The 21,206-nt window shown below is 41.1% G+C and overlaps 1 protein-coding gene across 14 annotated transcripts in view; it reads right to left on the bottom strand.

Moving 5' to 3' along the window:
• NEK10 (NIMA related kinase 10) overlaps positions 1-21,206 on the bottom strand; it is a 173,638-nt gene that overhangs the window by 87,917 nt on the left and 64,515 nt on the right. For all 14 annotated transcript variants that reach the window (XM_073333431.1, XM_073333424.1, XM_073333427.1 and 11 more), the window contains one exon: positions 5,178-5,253. In XM_073333431.1, the coding sequence (XP_073189532.1) occupies positions 5,178-5,253 (76 nt within the window). The remainder of the gene's footprint in view (positions 1-5,177; positions 5,254-21,206) is intronic.

The following is a 21,206-nucleotide window of genomic DNA, read 5'->3' as shown; positions in this document are numbered from 1 at the left end:
ATCCAAATATGTTTTATTTACCACTTTTTTTCATCCACTTATTTTGTAATTACATTCAAAATAAGAATGAAATCCAATTGGTTTAGTAAGATCCAATATTCATGCAAATTGTTGATGGCTCCCTTTTCTTTCAGATGTTTAGTGATTTTTTTCTATCTACATTTATTCTGTTGTTTCCCTGGGGTTAGAGGTTACATTGAAAAGACAGGATCACTTTTCTTCCTCTTTCACAAGATTAATAATACATGTGTTTTTCCATCAATCTTCCATTAACTTTGTAGTATTATTCTAACAAAAGGATTATCTAAAAACAAAAACAAACAACAAAAAGCTGCTGCTCATAAAACACAAATGGAAAATTAAAGTATAAAGTAGAAGAAGAATTTGCATTTGCAAAGAGCTTCTTCATCCATAAGTTTCAAAGTGCTTTACAAAGACTGGTAAACACTATTACATTTATTTTACAGAGGGGGGTAACAGCAAAGTTAAATAATGTACCCTAAGTCATAGCAAAGCAAGGAATTTTTAGCTTGATTTTTTTCTTTTGTGTGTGTATGTGTTCAGTTCTATTTTTCTGACAGCACTCATGCAAAACTTCTTCTTTTGTTAATCAACATTCAGAAACAATTATTAAACTTTTGGTGCCATTTCAGTCAAACCAGATCAAAAATTAAATCCAAATGGAAATACAATCTACTCCTCTTCATTATTACTCCCTCAGCTAAACAACTGTAGACCCCCTGAGAAAGGCACTTTCTGCGTCATGGTCCAAAATGTGAGGGAGAGCAAGAAAGGCATTTCCTCGAATCATCAGGAATCATAAAAGATGTCTCCTCAAAAGCTGAAAAGGAAAAAATGTTTGATGGTGGCTAAAAGGCAGGAGATGACAGAGCGCATCAACTTGCCAACAGATCAGGAATAGACAGTAATGACAAATGGACATACGGTTAAAACCCCAAAGACGGAGTGTGGCCTTATCACAGGTAGAGCATATCTACCTTTGATGGGTGTTTGAGAGGCCTATCTCTTTGTCAGTTTGGCAACATTTATACAGCTAACCATACCAATAAAGTGTCACTGAAAGGATCAGGATCTCTACATTCAATCATAACATCAGAACCTATTTCAATTTCTGCTCAGATGTTGTCTTGTCTTTTCATGTGGAGATCTGGTGGTCAGAAGTAGCTGTCAGATCCATGATTAACACATACACATTAAATATTTAACTTATGTTGAGGCCGACTGGTCTACACTTGATTTGCTGTCATCATAAAATCAATATCTTTATGTGTGTGTGTTTGAAATAGAGAGATGGCTAGCATATAGAAAAGGAAAAATCATTTTCCATACCCATTCAGTTTTTATCACCTCTTCTAAGAATGCCCTCAAGAGATACAGATAATAAAGATTCTATCAGTACTAACTTGGGCCAGATTGTTTCTAGTAACTTAGTCTAGTGAAAGGCTCCATAGCTCATTATCAGTCCTCAAAGGCATTCAGTTCCTCGATTTTTAATACATTAAATACAAACACATTAGTTTAATATATTTTGTATTCAAAACATAATATTGCTGGAGATTTGAATTCAAGGACATAACCAATTTAAAGGAATTTAATTAGCATGATTGCTCAAAGAACCAGAATAGAAAAACATAACAATTACAGAACATAATTATATAAGCTCACTCTCTAGACATAGGGTCACATATAAAACAATGTCTGCTGTTGTTTCATGATGCTAAAAAAAAGTGCTTTTACAATTCCCCGAACAAACTGATCCAGTACTTCCTCTCACAAGTCAGACCTGAATACAAACATGCTTAGTACATACAGCGGTATGTTTTTCATATCACCTCAGCTGCTACATATAATCCATATTTAACAAATTTGCATCAGATACAACTTATTTTGACATGTATTAATTTGTTTCTGTACTGGATTCATCCCAGAAGTCCATTGTATTTCAAACTACCCAAAACTATTATCCTACCAATTCAGAAGAAAGCAATTTCTGCCACTCTAAAATGACACTGCTGTATTTCTCTTCCCTCTCTCTCTTTTTCTGCGGGGACTATACTGATGCTGATGCTGCTATATGCATTGCCAGGATTCGGGTTATATTAAAGCCTTTCACCTTTCTTATAAGTCATCAAAAACAATCCAGTCCTAGTACTCATAGAGTCTTTGGGAGTGCTGTTTAGTGACTTATGTGAAATAACTTGAGGAGCTCATCTAGTTCCTCATGGATAGGTTTCCATATAAAAAAGATGACTATAACAGTTGGCACTAACTGGTTCCTTTGAAGCATCCAGTGCCTTCATCTCCTTGCAAGTCCTACTAACATTCATACATAATCCCAGGTTGTAAAGAGTTCAATGCCCTTTTAAAAGGGGATTATTATATAACTACACTACTATAACTTCAATATGAGGCTATCAGTCACCAGTTCCTGCCTTCTCTTCTTGATTGAAGACAAGGCAAGGACCATTGCAGCAATGATTTCTGGTGAAGAGCAGAAGAGGAGCTGACAAATGGTGTCCCAGAAGACCACATGCTGGGACACTGCAATAGGAAAGTGGAATTTCACCCTGCTGCCTCTTTCTAAAGATCCAGATGGGAGAGGACCACCAGAGTCCAAACACTGATTTGTGTTTGGGGGTAACAAGGTGAGGAGAGACAGGCATAAAAACCTAGGAACAATCAATATTTTAAAACTAAGGGCAATATCTTTAAAGCTTCAAATGAGTAAAAAGAAACTCACAGAGGATGCTCAAATAGGAATTTAAGATGAATTGTTAAAGGTCCAATTGTCAGATCTAGCTCAGCTATGTTTGGGAGAGGAAAGGAAAGGCTGAAGGCAGCCCTACACCATTATACCTCAATGATCCTGGAGCCAACTGGGGGTTTGGTTCTAGGCATAAATTAGAACAGCCTAAGAACTGCTCTCACTTGTGACTGGCTGCAACTGCCCCAAACAGGCTGTTCCAGAAACTGAGGGTTGCTGGAGCCCTATAGCTCTTCAGCAACACCTCCTTTGTCCAACCATGACCCTACATACCTTCTATAAAAGATGGAAAGAACTGGTGTAGAGCCAGCTATCCATGACACACACACACAGAGCAGCTGTACTGGAGATCAGGATATCAACCTGAATGTTTAATGATGTTTAAAATCAGTCATAGGGACTCACTCCTGGATGCCATTTTAAATTTGGGGGTTTCTGAAGAATGAATCACAATTACCATTACTGCTGCAAAAGGATTCACAAGTCAAAGTGGTACCAGGAACAGAAGTCAACAGCAGCCACAAGCCTCCCATGGTGCCAGAGCCCAAATGTCTACACTGCAATTTTAAAGCCCCACAATCTGAGCTCTAGTCAGCTGACACAGGCCAGCTGCGGATGTTTTATTGCTATGTAAACATACCCGAAAAGGTCCGATACAGGTAGCTAAGCGTATCACAGCGTTAGACTTCAGAACTTACAGTGTGCGGTATTTATAGCCTGCTTATCTGTCATTTACCCACATTTTCTTTTGTTTATCTCCTGTGTCAAATAAACTTTGCTTTATTTACAATAGTTGTAAGTGGTAATTTACACTAGTCATAATAAGATTTGCTGGAAGTTCCCAAGGGAAGGAAACCAATTTCTGACATTAAGGAAGTCGGATGCATGAGCATCAGGTCACAAGTGAGGGCATAGCAGGGCCTACACCAAAAGGGTATTGCAACAAAGCCAAAATAGGCCAGTGTGGGAATACGGAATGTTTGGAAAGTGCAAAATTCCCACTCCAGTTACTATAAACATATTTCATTAATAAAAAACATAGGGAAATGAGCTAAACAAATCTTAGTAAAAGTTTTCATCAGAAGTCAGATTGCAAAACATGGAATCTCCAATCCAGAAATGATATATCAATATTAGGAAGATGAACAATTCTTTAACTAATTCTTGAAGCTCGCTTTTCTAGCAATACTAGCAGCAATTCCTAATTTAATTGGCAGCCTTGGAAATCAGTCCACAGTACGTCAACTACTACTTGCTGAAAACTGCGTTTGTGCTTTCTGTAATATCTTCTGTAATGTAGAATGACACTAAAACCTGCTCCCTTTTGTTCAAAATACAACAGCTTTTGAGAATGGGTATATTTGTGATTTGTGATGTACATCATGAAAGAGAAAAATCTTTTAATACTCTGCATTGCAAGCATTTACTTCTATTAGAGAGATCTGACATGCATCTGATCATCTCAGTTACATGTACTCTTCACATTTTGAGTTGAACTTTTTGGACAGGATCCACTCACCATTCCATTAGCTGGAGATATTAAAATGCTAGTCAGTAAGGCAACATAATCTTGTTGAAATTTCGGTAATCGGTTTGGTATTGTAAATTAACATAAAATGGTTCGTAATTTTGATTTGCCCTCAAATACAGATGTCAAAAGAAGAAGCAGCTCATTTGTCAGAGAGAGTGCATTGACTAAGGCAACAAACTTTTATAGCAAAACTGTGAAATTACTGAAAATCATACAGCTAAGAAAACATAAAGGAAGAAATTTCTAATTGGTTTCTTAACCTCTAAGTGTCAAGATATCCTTGTGTGAAATACAATACAATCCCACCATAGGGACTGACAAGGGTAATCCATGTTTTGATCACAGCCAAAGGGGGATCACTACAACCAGTCTATCAAACAGTGAAATTCCCAAATGCACACATGCAGTGAAGCAAAAATGTCCATCCTGCAATGAGAGAGCAAGTTCTACTAGTATTTTAATGCCAGTCAAGGTAATTAGCTCAAAGTGGTACCCCCACATGCTATACCACTATTTACATGCAACTGAGTGGACAACTAAAAGGTGTGTCATTCTTTCCTATCTTTGGAAGGATCAAAGAACATTTAAAACAACAACAACTTCCAAGCTGATCTTACAACCAAATACTGACTGATCAGCACAAATCAAATCCATCAGCACCAACTGGAAATGCCTTTTGGAACTTAACTTTTTTATCTGTATAATGTAACTGATCACTACACGTAACAATCACTAAAACCAAATTCTGTTTTGGAACACATACTGTTCCATTCAAAAACTTTTCGTATTTCAGTCAAAGAAAAATAACCATGAAGAGAGAAGTCATTGTACTTGAAGGTTCTATAATTATTTTATTCTTACCAGGAGTAGAGAATAGTTCCCACAATTGATGTGAGTTTGCTGTTTTCTTGCTTCTGCTTTGCAAGACCAAAGTCAGCTACAATACAGAAAAAAAAGATTTACAAGTAATTAAAATTTTCCTGGGAGAAGTATAGCTCCTTAAATCTTGCCTATTAGGGTGACAATTAATGTACGTTCAAACAGCTGGAAAGTTTTTTCTCTTTTATACTTTGCTGCAATGTACCATACCATCTGCTGATCTTCCACACCTATCTCTGCACTAATTAGTGACACACATTTTAATCAGATATACCAGATTAAAAAAAATCAGAAAAATATTTCTGGTGACTGCTGATACAAAATGTAATACCAATTCTCATTTTTCAGATTTCCATCAGTGTCTCATTCAGTTGCTATGAACATGAAATATATATTAAAAATAATCTAATAAAGTATATGTAAAAGCAGCGGTGGATAAATCTCTAAACTAACAGAAAAATAAATTAACAATGGCGGCAATTATTTAGCAACTCTTGCTTTATTCTAAACCGTAGTAAATGATTCAGCAGCAGCTGACGTACAAAATTTTTCAGAAGTCAATGATGAAGAAACTTTAGCCTTATCACATGACAAAAATAGTTGATTTAATGTTATCATATAGTTATGCAAATACCCCTAGCCACTGTGAAATTATCAAGTGTATGTTGTTCATACAATCAAGACACATACATCATTAAGAATCCCTACTTTCTCACCGAAGTTCCACATCATAAACTTGTAATCTCATTCATCAGAAGCTATCGAACTATTGTGATACAACAGCATTTATAAGACTTAACTGCTCTTCACTTGAAGCAGGATTGGGCCCTGCCATGTGTAAAGCTGTTAAACTTTAGTGTTACATTTTGCTCTTTTTTCCCCTCTTCTGCGGACAGTGGACCCTGTATGGGAATAACAGCTGCTCTTCCTCATCTCTAGGGCTCTACCAAATTTATGACCATGAAAAACGTGTCGTGGACTGTCAAATCTGGTCTTCCTCTGTGAAATCTGGTCTTTTGTGTGCTTTTACCCTATGCTATACAGATTTCACGGGGGAGACCAACATTTCTCAAATTGGGGGTCTTGACCCAAAAGGGAGTTGCAGGAGGGTCGCAATGTTATTTTAGGTTTCAGAGTAACAGCCATGTTAATCTGTATTCGCAAAAAGAAAAGGAGGACTTGTGGCACCTTAGAGACTAACCAATTTATTTGAGCATAAGCTTTCGTGAGCTACAGCTCACTTCATCGGATGCATACTGTGTTATTTTAGGGGATTTATGGTATTGCCACCCTTACTTCTGTGCTGCCTTCGCAGCTAGGTGGCTGGAGAGCGACGGCTGTTGGCCCCGCCAGCAGCAGTGCAGAAGTAAGGGTGGCAATACCATACGATGCCATCCTTACTTCTGCGGTGCTGCTGGTGGTGGCTCTGCCTTCAGAGCTGGTCACCCGGCCAGCAGCTGCCACTCTCCAGTTGCCCAGCTCTGAAAAAAGTAAGGGTAGCAGTACCACAACCCCCTCTACAATAACCCCCCTTTGCAATTCCTCCCCTCTCCTCCCCCCGCAACTCCTTTTTGGGTCAGGACCCCTACAATTACAACACCATGAAATTTCAGATTTAAATAGTTGAAATCATAAAAATTATGATTTTTAAAATCCTATGACCCTGAAATTGACCAAAATGGACCATGAATTTGGTATGGCCCTACTCATCTCCAAGAAGATGGATCATCCCCACTGGCTGGAGTTTTGGAACCGAAACCACAACTCTTACTGTGAGAATGTAAGTGGGGTTGCTGTGCATTAATTTATGAATGCTACATATTGTACATGATTATCTAGTTGTTGTAAAGGACAGGTACTGGGTAGCTATATTGGGTTATTGGGAGTTAAATACATAGTTAAATACATAGGTTATCTCAATTTACTAGCTGGCTGTTGGTAAAACAACCATGACTATGGGCGCACATAAGCCACTGCCTGACGAACACAGCAAGAGACAAGGCTGAGCAATTGACTGCCTAGATCCCACTTCCACCCAAGAGTTACATAGCTGTCATGCCTGCAACCTAAAGACCAAAAGGACACAGGTTCTCCAAAGTGATGTTCTACACAGGGAAGATCAGTTGTCAGGGGCTGCTGCCCTCTGGAAGAGAGAAAGAGAAACAGACCCTGCAAGACAGTGTGACTAAGTCAGGTCCACTCTCATCAGGGAAACAGTAAGCTAGACATGCATATGGGTTGTTTAGTGGGCTCAAATTATCTTGCTCTCTTCTGTGCAGCTCTGTTCCTACTGTTACAATAAGCAATATTTGGTCACTGTGCACTAACCTCTGGTCACAGCCCTGATCACAGTCAGGCCTGCTGAAAAATCAAGGAATGTAGCCCGAGGACCTACTCCTAGAGTGGGAGAATCATGATATTGTACCTCAAGAGGCAAAGACTGGAAAGCTGTCACCTGGGGGATAGGGTGCACTGGGAAACACAAGAGAGGGGTCTCAGGTGGAGCTAGCCCAGTAACTGTGAGAGCCCACCCACCAACATTTTTGTGTCAACTCTGTTTATGCTATTATAAAAACAAAAATATGTATGATAGTTGGAAATGGTTGTCTTGGGTGAGGTGTCCCAGAACAGGAGAGGCACTCACAGAAATGCATTTATAGGTTAGACAAATTTCTGGTGACTTTTACCCAGTCTGATACTCAGGGCTCTGCCTAGCAGTAGCTTTCTCCCCCTCCCACCCACCCCCACCCTCCCCAGAAGGTCCTTTGATGAGAAATCCAAGGTTTAGGTACTCTTGGATTACTGAGCTGACAATAGAATGTCCAAAGAAGCAAGGACATTGACTCTGTAGTGTGTGGAAAAGATATGTAGCACATGCGCCAGGTAGCTGTCTGGCAGATCTCTAAGGTAGGTGACAAATCCCTTTTTTGCCTATAAGGCGGATACTCCTCAAGTAGTTAACCCCAAGAGTGATTAATCCCCATGAGGCAGGAGACTTCTGCAGTGTTGACAGCTTTCTGAATTAACTTCAGTGAAGCCTAGCAAGATGCCCTTTCCCTCCTCTTGAGCCCTTCAAAGAAGATAGGTTCCATGGAGAAAGAATTTTAAGCCCTTATAACATCCAGTGAATTCAGTGCCCTTTGCTTGAAAGAAGGACAGAAGGAAGTGAGATAGATAGCCTGGTTCTAAAAGAATTAATCTATTTTAGCTTTACAGGATAGTACGCATTAGGGTTAGGGCAGTTATTTCTCTTGCTTTGTGGATTGAAGTCACAAGAATTTGGGGACAAATGTCTGCATCACAGACATAATGATCTGTTCCATATGCTGCTGAGTAAGCCCTACACCGGCAAGCTGTAGTCAAGTCTCCAATTGTTTCTGCCAAAGTCAAGGAGCCAGAGGCAGGATAGAACAGCTAGGCCAGCAAGTGGGAGGCTTTCTGTAGATCACAGGTGGCTATAGTACAAGCTTCCCCCCCAGCATTCTTGGCTAAGAGAGGGAGGTCTTGGGGACTCCACTTCACTCATAAGAGGTCATCCTGCAAGGCATCTTGGAAAGAACAGGCTGCAACATGGTCTGGAAGTTCTGCTTTCTATCTTAGCTTCACACAAGGGCCCTATTAGGGAACGGGAAAAGGGTGGTCCACAAAGCCTCCCTTCATTTACTTGGGCACTCCTCAAGACCAACTGGATGAGACAGCAGGGATGCTGGTTAGTCTAGCCACCTGTGTCTCACTCACCACAAAGCCCAGCAGGACCCATACAGGGAGCGGTGATGCTGGCAGATCTGGATATATCCACATTCTTGAAGTCTTGTGCATCCTGCTAGTCCTAAAGACAGCAATGAAGAACCTCAAGGATGGAAAGACCTTGTGGTTGGTCAGAACTTCCTCCCATCAGACCTCACAAACTATTTTCCAGTGTCTAATCTCACACAAATCTAGAATCTAGCAAAAACAGACTTGGAAGCCACCTGTTATAAGCAGGATACTGTCAGCTCTCTCAGTCTGACTTCAGGCCAGAGCATGGTACTGAGAAACCATTTGTTGTTGTTGGACAACCTCCTACTGCCTGTAGACAACAAGAAAAGTACATCCATACAGATCCTTCTGGGCCTCTGTACACTTGATAATGTTGATAATCAAATACTCCTATTCCACTCCCCAGAAGCTATAAGGGCTAAAAATAAACACCCTGAAATGGTACCAATTCTTATTCACATATCAAATCCAGAAGGTTATTATGAGCAAATGTTCCCCCACCTTGAGAACCTTCACTTGCAGAATCCCACAAGGCTTATCCTTTTCTATTAAGAAAGCTAATTAGACCACATGGCCTGAAGTGCAAGCAGATGACAACCATCTTTACATCAACTAAACACCACTTCGCAGCTTTCTCAAACCAAAATAGGTACCTGGATGAAGAGCAATTGGTGAAAACTGAACCCAAGAAATACTGAAAAGCTTCAAGGAACTTGTCTCCCCAATAATACATACAACTATCAGGGGCATTTGCTCTCTGATTATTAAATTGGTCTGCATCTTTTGGGTCCTTCTGGATTCCTGAACTGGTACTGAATGCCAAAATAGCTATGGCAACAAAAAATGCCCACTTCTATCTGCGACTGGCTAGAAAATTGTTCCCATCCTATTGGGTAAAGATCCAGCCACAAAGGTCAGCAGACCATTGTTAACTGAGGTAGACCTTCAGTCATGATTCTAGCAATTCATATCTAGGAATGAAACTACATTCCTTAAAAAAGCTCCACACTGCACCCCTCGGCTTAGTGTTCATAGGACCAGGGTTACATCAGCTCAATAATCCACTCTCTGTACTGGATCTCCAATAAATACAGAGTCGACTTCAAAATCTCCTGATATTAAAAGCCCTAAGAAAAAACCTGAGAAATTGCTCTTCCTAAACAATCAGACCATCCAACAGGTACATTCTGCCAGAACAATGGCATTGTCAACCAATAAAGATAGGCTCATGAGTGCAGAGACTGAGACAGAACTTTAACAGGAGCTAGACCTAGACTGTACAACTCACTCCTGCAAGAGATGAGAGTGAGCACAAACCTCCCCACTTTCAGAAGGAAATACACAACTTGTATTTCCAACTTAGCTTTCCTCAATACATTTTCCATCCACCCACAACACCCACGGACACAAACACAGAAAAGAATTCTATAAACCAACCAAGGTATTGCTCCTTCTGGCTGGGAAGGAGTAAAGAAGTATTCAGATAAAACAAGTGACAGAGGCCATGTAGATAAGGGAAAATAAAGATGACAAGAGGAGATAAGGAACGGAAAGGCCCCAGAGAATCATACTGCACATCTCTATTTCAAATGGAATTCTTTTGAGGAAGTTCTATGGCCTGTGCTACACAAGAGGTCAGATCAGATGACCAGTGGTCCCTTCTGGGCTTAGGATCTACAAATCTCAGTGAAAGACTCTGTAACCACTAGGCCAGGCGGACCAAAGAAGAGGGGAGGCAAGAGTGGAGGCTGGAAAGAATCCTTTAAAGGAGGCAGGGGAAAGCAGAAATGCCTGGATACTGTATCACTCATAATCCTTTTTGTTTCGCTAGGAGTGGGGAGGTCCATGATCCGGGTAATCTTGCCATCCAGATCGGCCACGCATGACTGGATTAAAATGAAGTCTGGTCCCAGTTCTAATGGTGCAGGCCCATGATCTCAGAGCTGTCTTGAAGTACTGGGTAAGAGGAATCTAGGTGGCCCTTCTCGTATACCAAGCAGGGAAAGAAATTCATAGTACAAATGGCAAAATAGCTCCGTATGACTGGGTGCCCAGCCCAGTGCCAACGTCTCACCATTTTCTTACCTCTCATCCTTCCTAGGAAAGAGAAATTATCCTTTTTTTGATCAACAGCAAGAGAAACAATGTTTAGTTTGCTATGAGGTTGAAGGTAAAATGAAGTGTTGGTGAATGGATTATTCCCATAAAGGCGAAATCCTGGCATTTAAATACAGCCAGTGAAAAGATCTATCTATCTACCTGGTTGAAGAAGAGGAGAAGGAGCAGACTATTTCTGCAAGAGTGAGGCAATCTTATAAAGAGAATATGATTTTGGCAGTACAATAATATTCCAGTTAATCTACAGAACTGTATTTTTAAAAGCATCCTCTTGAAATTTTTCAAATATGTGTGGATTACGTTCAGATTTAACAATTTATTGTGCTGTCATAACATCTGACATCAAGTAAGCTGAAGAGAACAATGTGTGCACTAGTCTTCAGAAGTCAATTTTTGTAGAACACATCTTCCATAGTAATACCCTGTTGATGCTTTGTTCTCTGTGACCTACACTGGTGGCAGCTAATTTAGATAATGGCAGGAAATTTGGCATACTTGTACAAAAACAAAAGTTATTTTAAAGTCTATTCAGAGACAGTAAATAACAACCAGGCATTTAACCATTAGAATGATTTTTATACATTATGAATAGATTTGCAACTTGTCCAATAATGTCTCGCTGATATAGCCATTTCTCTAAGGTATTATTATACTTGACTAATATCATACTTTGTTCCATCTGAACATTTAGCTTCAGTCTCTCTTTTTATTTTATATACATATATGAAATCAAAGAAACTAAGTAATATTTTATTTTTAGAAAATTATAAAAACAGGATTTCATGACATTGGAAGCCAAGCAACATGTAACAGATGACACTCAAACAGCAAGGAAACATTACAATAAAAATAGACAAGCATAATCTTTTGCAATCTAGGACATGCTCGTTTGTGTGGGGAAATGATTGTTTTCTGGAAGTTTACATTGTTTTCAGTGCAGCAACATCTAATGATGTTAATAATGTCCAAAATGTAAGATTATTCCAGAAAGAAGCATATCTGATATTGACATTATAGAGAAGCAGTAAGGGGGAAAACTATTATGAGAAAAAGACGAACAAAAACAAATTCTTACAGAAGAATATCTTTCATGCTCATAAACCCTAAATAACCCAAGTTCTCATTCTTAGCAATAGAATTGTAGGCTTGTCTAGATGATCTGCAATGGATGAATTTGTATCTTCTTCCTTTTGCTGTTTTTGTTATCTACAGATTGTATCTAGTGAATTGATTCTCTGTGTTAAGAATGAGAAAAATTAAGATTCTGGTCATTGCATATTTACCACAAAACCATCCCTATGCCTACACATTTATCTACATAATTTATATTTCATAATGCAGTAACCACTGGGGAGATTTTGTAAAATCTACAAAAAGGGTGAAAGACATTGCATATTTCACACACACAAAGTAGGGAGGGGTGAACAGAATATTAAATTTGCCAAATAGTGTGAGCTTCCATCCTATTCAGACGAGAACATTTATTTCACCTATCCCTGAACAATTGCTCCTCTTCCCCTAGATACAGCCAAGATGACAAGACTATGTCTCTTTTCATCTGGTCCCCAGCCTTGACCAGGGAAGATGCTCTTACCTCTGATTCAAAATAGATGTTTTAAAGTGTAGAGTGTTTAAAATGGCAAGATGAAGCAGTAACGAGACCAAGAGCAATATCCCAGTTCCCACTGCTGCAGGATCAGTGTTGGGGGTCAGTAGACCACATTGTTATTGAGAAGTTTATTCACAAGAAGATTAAAGGGGGAGCACGACTAAGATGCAGTCCCTTTGCCCTCAGAAAAGCTGAAAGAGGGAAACAGTCCAGCTGGCTCCTTTCCGATTAGCCCAGGAAAACAATGGTAGTAGAAGGCAGAGTAGTTAGATAATAGGTGAAGAAACCACCTTCTGAAGACTCTAGGGAGGCCCGGGGTGGAGGGTGCTCCCACCCACAAAAATTAGAAGGCAGCTCAAGAAGAGGGACGGGGGAGGCAGAGAAGAATAGGACTGTAGAAGTGGAGAGAGTACCAAGGAAACAGGTGCCAGGAGCAGGTGCTTTTTAGATAAGGAGTCTGAATATCATCCAGACAATAGAACTCTGTAAAATCTATTTTATCTGATTAGTTGTGTTATTCACTTATCACAAAGAAACACCTTTGGAAAGGGTTTGTATTTTGGGTTGTTGTTTTTAAAGATACACCTGACAATTAAGCAGAAACCAGTATACATCTTTAAAAAAAATCCACTGTAATTTATTTAGTACGTTTGAATTTGCATATACAATGTTGATTGATACCAATATCTAGAATTATACTCCTGCAAGAATATGTACCATTGTAAGAATTAATCCTATATATGTGAATATCACTGTCGTATATTTCAGGTGTATAGTTCCTGATCCTGCAAAGCCTTTTGCAAACGCTTAACTTTAGTCTTGTGAGTAGTTCCATTAATTTCAGTGGGATTAATGCTATATGGAAAGTTAAACACATTATAAGTTTTTGCAGGATTGGAGCCATATCTGTACATTACACAACTCAATAAGACTTGAACCTGATTGAACCCTTTGAGTGCTGTAGTAATACAAATAATAAATACTACTCGTATTTGTATTACTATATTTTGACATGAGATATACAACAAACATTTCTGAACAAAACAAGTACATGTACTAATTGATATATTACCAATAGAAGGAAGTTGATTTACGGTGTAAAGAGACATCAGGATGTTGATCCATAATTACATCGCTATATTACCTCTTTGTTATTTACCTTTATATGTTTTAGAATATGGAACTCTAAGTGACTCCTCATCTGGAGTACTGTGTCCAGTTTTGGGCCCCACACTACAAGAAGGATGTGGATAAATTGGAGAGAGTCCAGCGAAGGGCAACAAAAATGATTAGGGGTCTGGAACACATGACTTATGAGGAGAGGCTGAGGGAACTGGGATTGTTTGGTCTGCAGAAGAGAAGAATGAGGGGGGATTTGATAGCTGCTTTCAGCTACCTGAGAGGTGGTTCCAGAGAGGATGGTTCTAGACTATTCTCAGTGGTAGAAGAGGACAGGACAAGGAGTAATGGTCTCAAGTTGCAGTGGGGGAGGTTTAGGTTGGATATTAGGAAAAACTTTTTCACTAGGAGGGTGGTGAAACACTGGAATGCGTTACCTAGGGAGGTGGTAGAATCTCCTTCCTTAGAAGTTTTTAAGGTCAGGCTTGACAAAGCCCTGGCTGGGATGATTTAATTGGGGATTGGTCCTGCTTTGAGCAGGGGGTTGGACTAGATGATCTTTTGAGGTCCCTTCCAACCCTGATATTCTATGATTCTATGATTAAGTGACACTCAACTTCTTTCATTTTCCATGCCCTGAGGCAGCCCTAGAAGATATATACTCCCACACTTAGTATTGTAAATTACTTAGTAAAAGTAAAAGGAATTCTTTGGAATCAGAATGAATACATTTTATGATTTTTTATTTCAATCCTACAAAACATTTACCACTAAACACAGTTCTTACTACCAAAAGCAGTACCATTAACTGCTGTGGGAATACTGAAAGCAGTAAGACTTATGCTTGGAAGTAAATATGAGTAAAATTGGGCCTCATAAACAAATAAGAACCTATATCTCCCTTAGGACCTTTCTAGAGAACCCAGACTATTGTGTTTAAATGATTTGGATCATAAAGAAAGAGTAGTTTTAATTAGATTATCCATAAAAGAATATGTTAAAATTAAAGCTTTATTTGTACATTTTAATGACAAGGGCACTTAACTAATATATAGTGCTTTTAGTCTCTACATTGGGATTCTTGAGAATACAACCTAATTCTCCTGACTCCCAGAGCTATCACATTGCCCATCCAACCACCCACCTAAAAATACTGGACACTGATAGCAGTGTTTCCCAAACTCCACACACGATTCATCAGTTTTGTGAAGCTAGTCAATTTTATAGTAGGCATCTGTCAAGGTTCCTTCCCCACTCTGAACTCTAGGGTACAGATGTGGGACCTGCATGAAAGACCCCCTAAAGCTTATTCTTATCAGCTTAGGTTAAAAACTTCCCCAAGGTACAAACTTTGCCTTGTCCTTGAACTGTATGCTGCCACCACCAAGCGTTTTAAACAAAGAACAGGGAAAGAGACCACTTGGAGACGTCTTTCCCCAAAATATCCGCCCAAGCCCTACACCCCCTTTCCTGGGGAAGGCTTGATAAGAATCCTCACCAATTTGTACAGGTGAACACAGACCCAAACCCTTGGATCTTAAGAACAATGAAAAATCAATCAGGTTCTTAAAAGAAGAATTTTAATTAAATAAAAGGTAAAAGAATCACCTCTGTAAAATCAGGATGGTAAATACCTTACAGGGTAATCAGATTCAAAACATAGAGAATCCCTCTAGGCAAAACCTTAAGTTACAAAAAGACACAAAAACAGGAATATATATTCCATCCAGCACAGCTTATTTTACCAGCCATTAAACAAAAGGAAATCTAACACATTTCTAGCTAGATTACTTACTAACTTAACAGGACTTGTAAGGCTGCATTCCTGATCTGTTCCCGGCAAAAGCATCACACAGACAGACAAACCCTTTGTCCCCCCCGCCCTCCAGATTTGAAAGTATCTTGTCCCCTCATTGGTCATTTTGGGTCAGGTGCCAGCAAGGTTATCTTAGCTTCTTAACCCTTTACAGGTGAATGGGTTTTGCCTCTGGCCAGGAGGGATTTTATAGCACTGTATACAGAAAGGTGGTTACCCTTCCCTTTATATTTATGACAGCATCATTGTCCAGACTGAGAGCCAGGATTTGTGGAGAGATCTGTGATGGTGCAATTAAGTGATCAATAATGTTTTAAAACACTAATTTTACAGTGTATCATTACACAAAAAGGATGGAAGATACCACTCAATACCTTATGGAAGCCTTCTTTAAAATGGACTGGGAGACAGTTCAGTAGCCTTGTATCAAACATAGTGATCCTTACCGCGAGGATTGGTTGTGAGGTCATGTGACTTGCAAGAGTTTAGCATTGTTGTTGTCCTTCTAATTGGGACCCAAAACTATTGACCAACAAGCAATCTGCTAGCATTGGGTTACATGACCATATCTCATAGGATAAGCACCTGTGCAGGATATGGAGCCAGAACACAAGAAATTCTTAATAAAAGTACACCAACAACCAAGCATTTTAAATTACAGAGCTAAAGTTTCACTTTACAGGCCTGGTAATCACACAGACCATTTGAGCTTCATTCTCCTACTTTGACCATAATTATAGCCCATAATTCACAGCTGTCCATCGTGATATGAATTATATCGCAAAAAGAAAAGGAGTACTTGTGGCACCTTAGAGACTAACCAATTTATTTGAGCATAAGCTTTCGTGAGCAATTTATTTGAGCATAAGCTTTCGTGAGCTACTAGCTCACGAAAGCTTATGCTCAAATAAATTGGTTAGTCTCTAAGGTGCCACAAGTACTCCTTTTCTTTTTGCGAATACAGACTAACACGGCTGTTACTCTGAAACCATGAATTATATCGTACATTAAAGTGGGAATTGGAAGGCTGGTCTAAGGCTTAACTCTTTGCTGCTACACAAGAAATCTGGGTTCGAATTACAGACAGATCTCTCATATCCCAACTGGCAGGAAATAGGAGTATTGCAGAAGCAGAATATTCAGCCCCTAAGGGCATGTCTACACTGAATCTGGAAGTGAGCCTCCCAGTCTGGATCCAGAAATTTGTGGTAGCGGGGTTAGTGCTAGCTTTCTAAAAATTGCTGTGTAGACATTGCAGCTCAGGCTCTGATGCCTTGAAGTGGAGGGATGGGCTGCAAGCCAATCCATAACATCCAAGCAATGTCTACACAGCTATTTTTAGAGCACTAGCATAAGCACCGCTAGCATAAGACTGTAAACCAGGGCTGGAAGGCTCACTCCCAGATGCAGTGTAGACAGACTCAAGGTTAGACAGGACCCTGCAGCAATCCCCATAGAATCAGTTCTCTTAGAGGCAGCAAATCTGAAGGGCTTTGGAGTGGCTCTGTTACAGGGGCATAAAATAAAAGAAACAGGTCCAGTGTCTCTGTGCCAAAGCAAGTGCTCCCATTGGCCAATTAAGAGGGTGGCAGCACTTGGGGCCTATAAAGGATCAGGAAGGTCTGGTGAGTGTCAGTCTGAAAACTGAAGGAGGTCTCTGGGGAAAACTCTTTTCAGGCCCTTCCTAGAAAGAAAGAGGAATTATCAGGAAGTCTGCTGGCCTTTCTGAGTCAATGCTAGTGCTGAGAGGTTGAAAAGGAATGAGAGCTAGGAGCTACTAGAGGGGCTAGCTGGGTGACCTTTCTGAGCTGAAGAGCCAGTGAGGCAGTGGTGGGAAAAGGGCAGACAGCTAGGAACCAGGAAAGGGACTAGCTTTCTGACTTTCCTGAGTCAAAGCCAGGCAGTGGTGACCGAATGAAAAGGGCTGAGGGCTAGGGAACCCATGGAGGGGTGAGCTGGTTGTCCTTCCTGAGCCATGGAGAGCCAAAGCCAGAGAAGACTGGAGAGGGCTGAAGCCTGAACACAGCAGAGGACGGTGCCTGCTGGCTGTGCTGAAGAGCTGGGGCATGGTCCAGGGGCATGGTGCAGGATGCAAGAGATGTATTGATGTATTCCATGGATTACAGTGTTGGGACTTGTCACGTGCACAGGGCTTTCTTTTGTAATAAATTAATCCTACAAGTGCCATTTGCACTAAGGACTATTTGGACTATTTCTCAGGACTCTGAAGGAGGGAAATGGAGACTGGCGCATATGTCGTGCTGCAGCCTGCTGCTGAAGGGTGCTCCAGGCCAGCTGGCCCTATGAGAGGGTCCCGGGCAGACTTGACTCTCAAAGGTCTTTGCATCACTGAACCAGGGCAGGTTGGGAAAGAAGTCCATTGAGAACACAACAGGTACATGGATTTTCATATCCAATGTTAAATACATTTTGCTACTGCTGCTGCATGGAATCGTATGTTTTATCATGTAAGTCAGGGTGGGGAACCTTTTTTCTATCACGGGCCATTGACCACAGAAAAAATAAATCGTGGGCCACACACAAGTAAAAACCAAGGGTCTGATCCAAAGCCCCCAGCCCCGCCTCTTATGGCCTCACCCAAAGCCACTGGCCCCAGCCCTGCCCCAGGGTAGCCTCTGCAGCCCCAGAGGAGTGCCGGGAGGGCAGGCAGTGCATGGCCCCAGCCCCAACAGCCTCGGAGTGCTGGGAAGGCAGTCGGCGTGTGGCCGCAGCCTCCCCAGTCCCAGCTGGAGCACAGGGAGACTGGAGGAGCCATACGCTGTGCAGCAGTAAACAATGGGGAGAGCCTGGGCAGGGCCCATACCTGGCTGTTTGGGGAGGCACAGCCTCCCACAGCCTATGGGACCCACCACCCATGCACAGGCCGGATCAAATTAAGCAAAGGCTGAATCCAGCCCATGGACCATAGGTTCCCCACCCCTGATATAAGCAGAACAACATATGTGGGTGTATATTGAAATAAGCACCCCAAGGTACAACATGCTACAATGAAAAAAAAGAAAGCATACTCATTTTAAATTCAGAAAACCATTAGTTCTCACTGTCTATATACATACAAAAAAACCTAAGCAGATGAAAACTAGCCAGGGACAATAGCGGTCCAAGGTATGGCTAAAACAGCAGACTGAATAATTTTTATTATTGCAGTGGGGGTGCCATGCTATGCCTGCAATTTCAACGTAAACTCTGTTTATGAGAAATTTATAACTCAGACACTCACACTGATCAGGAGTGCATCATTTCAGTGACACTTTTTCACCAATTTAAAATAAAAAGTTTAATCATTTAAAAATTACTATTTTGTAACATTGATATCGTGGTAGCACCCATAGGCCAACCAGGCTGGTTCCCATTATTATGTTTAGTCCTTTGGACATTTGGAGAACTTTCAACAGTCTTGTCTGGACTCTCGGTCCTGTGCTGATTGGCTGCTTGCTCCAACACTCCTGCTACCCCTCACCCTCCCTCACAGTCTCTTCATCTTGACTTCACTCCACACCTGCTCCTGTCCCTCTCACTCCAACTCCCTTCCCTTTCCTTTCTATTTAGCTGATCCCCTATTAAGAAAACCAACTTCCTCTCACCCTCAAACAAACTGTATAACTAATAGGACATTGCTGCCATCTCATTATTCACCGTGCTTGTGCCTAACACACTTTCTCACACCCTGTGCCTGTCCTGTCTATTTGGATTGTTAGCTGTTTGGGCCAGGGACTGTCTACTACTTTGTACACTGCTTAGCACAGTGGGGCCACACTCTTGGTCAGCCCTTAGACACTACCATAATAATCATATTATCTAATAGAAAATAATAAATATAAAGTAAATGACAGTTCCTCCCCAAATTGCTGACAGTCTGAAAGACAATACATGGATGAGACCAACAAGTGGGCCGGGGCAGAAGGTAGAGGAGACAGTGTAACAAAACTAACGGGATATATACAGCTCTTAGTCAATCAGGAGTAGTGATCAGATCTCACTATCTCCCTAGCTATGACCAGATTGCAGTTTTCAGTATGCATTTTAGAAGAGGCCATTTTTGAGGAGTGACTGGTAAGAGGATACGATGGTGCCTTTGCAGTTTTTGATGGGGGGCTGTTTTCTCAGTTGTAAGGGACAGCATGGGAGAAAGTGCAAGAATGCATTTGAGGGAGAAGCTGAGAAAATTATACAGTTTCACTGTGGGAATATTTAAAATGCAGAGGTTCACTGGGCATAGGATGTTTATTTTTATTTCCATCAATTGCAGAAAACTACTGGGCAAAGGGACAGACAATGATATGGTCTAATCGTTCTTGGAATTTAAAAAATAATAATAAATTGTGGATATAGAGATTGAAAAATTGTACCTATTAGTGCCCCAGGTATCCCCTACTTCAGTAGGCCCCATGGGAGTGACATGAGGGACATTTACAGGAGATCATCTCTGCAGGCGTCTCCTCATCCTCACAGAGATTCTCCCACCTGCAGCCAGTGTCATCATAGAGAGGTTCTCTATGTCTGCCCTAGTTGTGGCTCTCAGCCATCTCCTTGGCTCACTGACAACACATGTCCACTGGAATTGCACTACAAGAGACTTCCCCTAGCTGCAGCTGCCCCCAGGACTCCTTGGAGGGTTCTGTGGAAAAAATAATACAACATCAGGCTGTATGATCTTTTCTGGGTAAATTCTGCAGTTGGGGTAGCAGAAACAATGAGGTCCCCCTCTCAAAGCATGTCCAATCTTTGCTTCCTCCTCCAGCACAAAATTCTGGTCTTCAGGGGAGGCCCCCATGGTGTCTGGAAGCAGGGAGATGTTACTACTGAGGTAACTGAGCCCCCTTCCATGTGTGTGTCAGATGAATACCAGAACTGTTTAATAGCAGTTTATTGTTGAGGTCGCACAGTGTACTCAATGCAGTTTTAAATCTGTTGGATCTCATGGCCCCAACTATCCTTCAGCTTCATTCTTTTTCATTGATCAAAACCTAATATAGGATTCAAAAAAGAGAGGGAAAGAGGAAGGGTCACTGTAGTTCACAATGACAATATATTTGGAGAACACCAGTTACAGGTGAGTAAACTTTCTCCATTATGCTATTGCCACACAGATTCTCACTGCAGGAAGGATAACTGGGGAGGTGAGGGGAGCACTACAAGTAAAAACATGTTATTTTTGAAGTCTAAGGGGACTGTTGTCCTCTTACTAAAACTCAGTGCGGGTGTTTTGGTTGGCTAGCTCCCAGTACCACAAGAAAGTGGAAGGGTCCATGGGAAATCGGAACCTTGAGACTGACAGTCCCCAGAAAAAATGGGGAGAGGCCAATGCTCCAGGTCAGCCTGATTGATGGGGGGGGAGGGAAAGGCTAATCAGGGGTGACCCATCTTCCTCCATGTGAGCTGGATTGCCTGGGTCAGATAGAGTGGGGCTGAGCTAAGGAAAAAGCAGGGGCTCAAGCTGAGCTGGAGAGCAGAGGTGTGCCAGATCCAGGGGGCCAGAAAAGCAGCCCAGGAAGCAGGTTAGTGCTGGGAGCAGACCTGTGCTGGGAGGAGAGCTGTAGCGACCAGAGGCAGAGGGGCCCAAGAAGCA

The sequence above is a fragment of the Lepidochelys kempii genome, chromosome 2 (genome assembly GCF_965140265.1).
Source record: "Lepidochelys kempii isolate rLepKem1 chromosome 2, rLepKem1.hap2, whole genome shotgun sequence".
Taxonomy (NCBI): domain Eukaryota; kingdom Metazoa; phylum Chordata; order Testudines; family Cheloniidae; genus Lepidochelys; species Lepidochelys kempii.
This window is presented reverse-complemented; position numbering and strand designations above follow the sequence as displayed.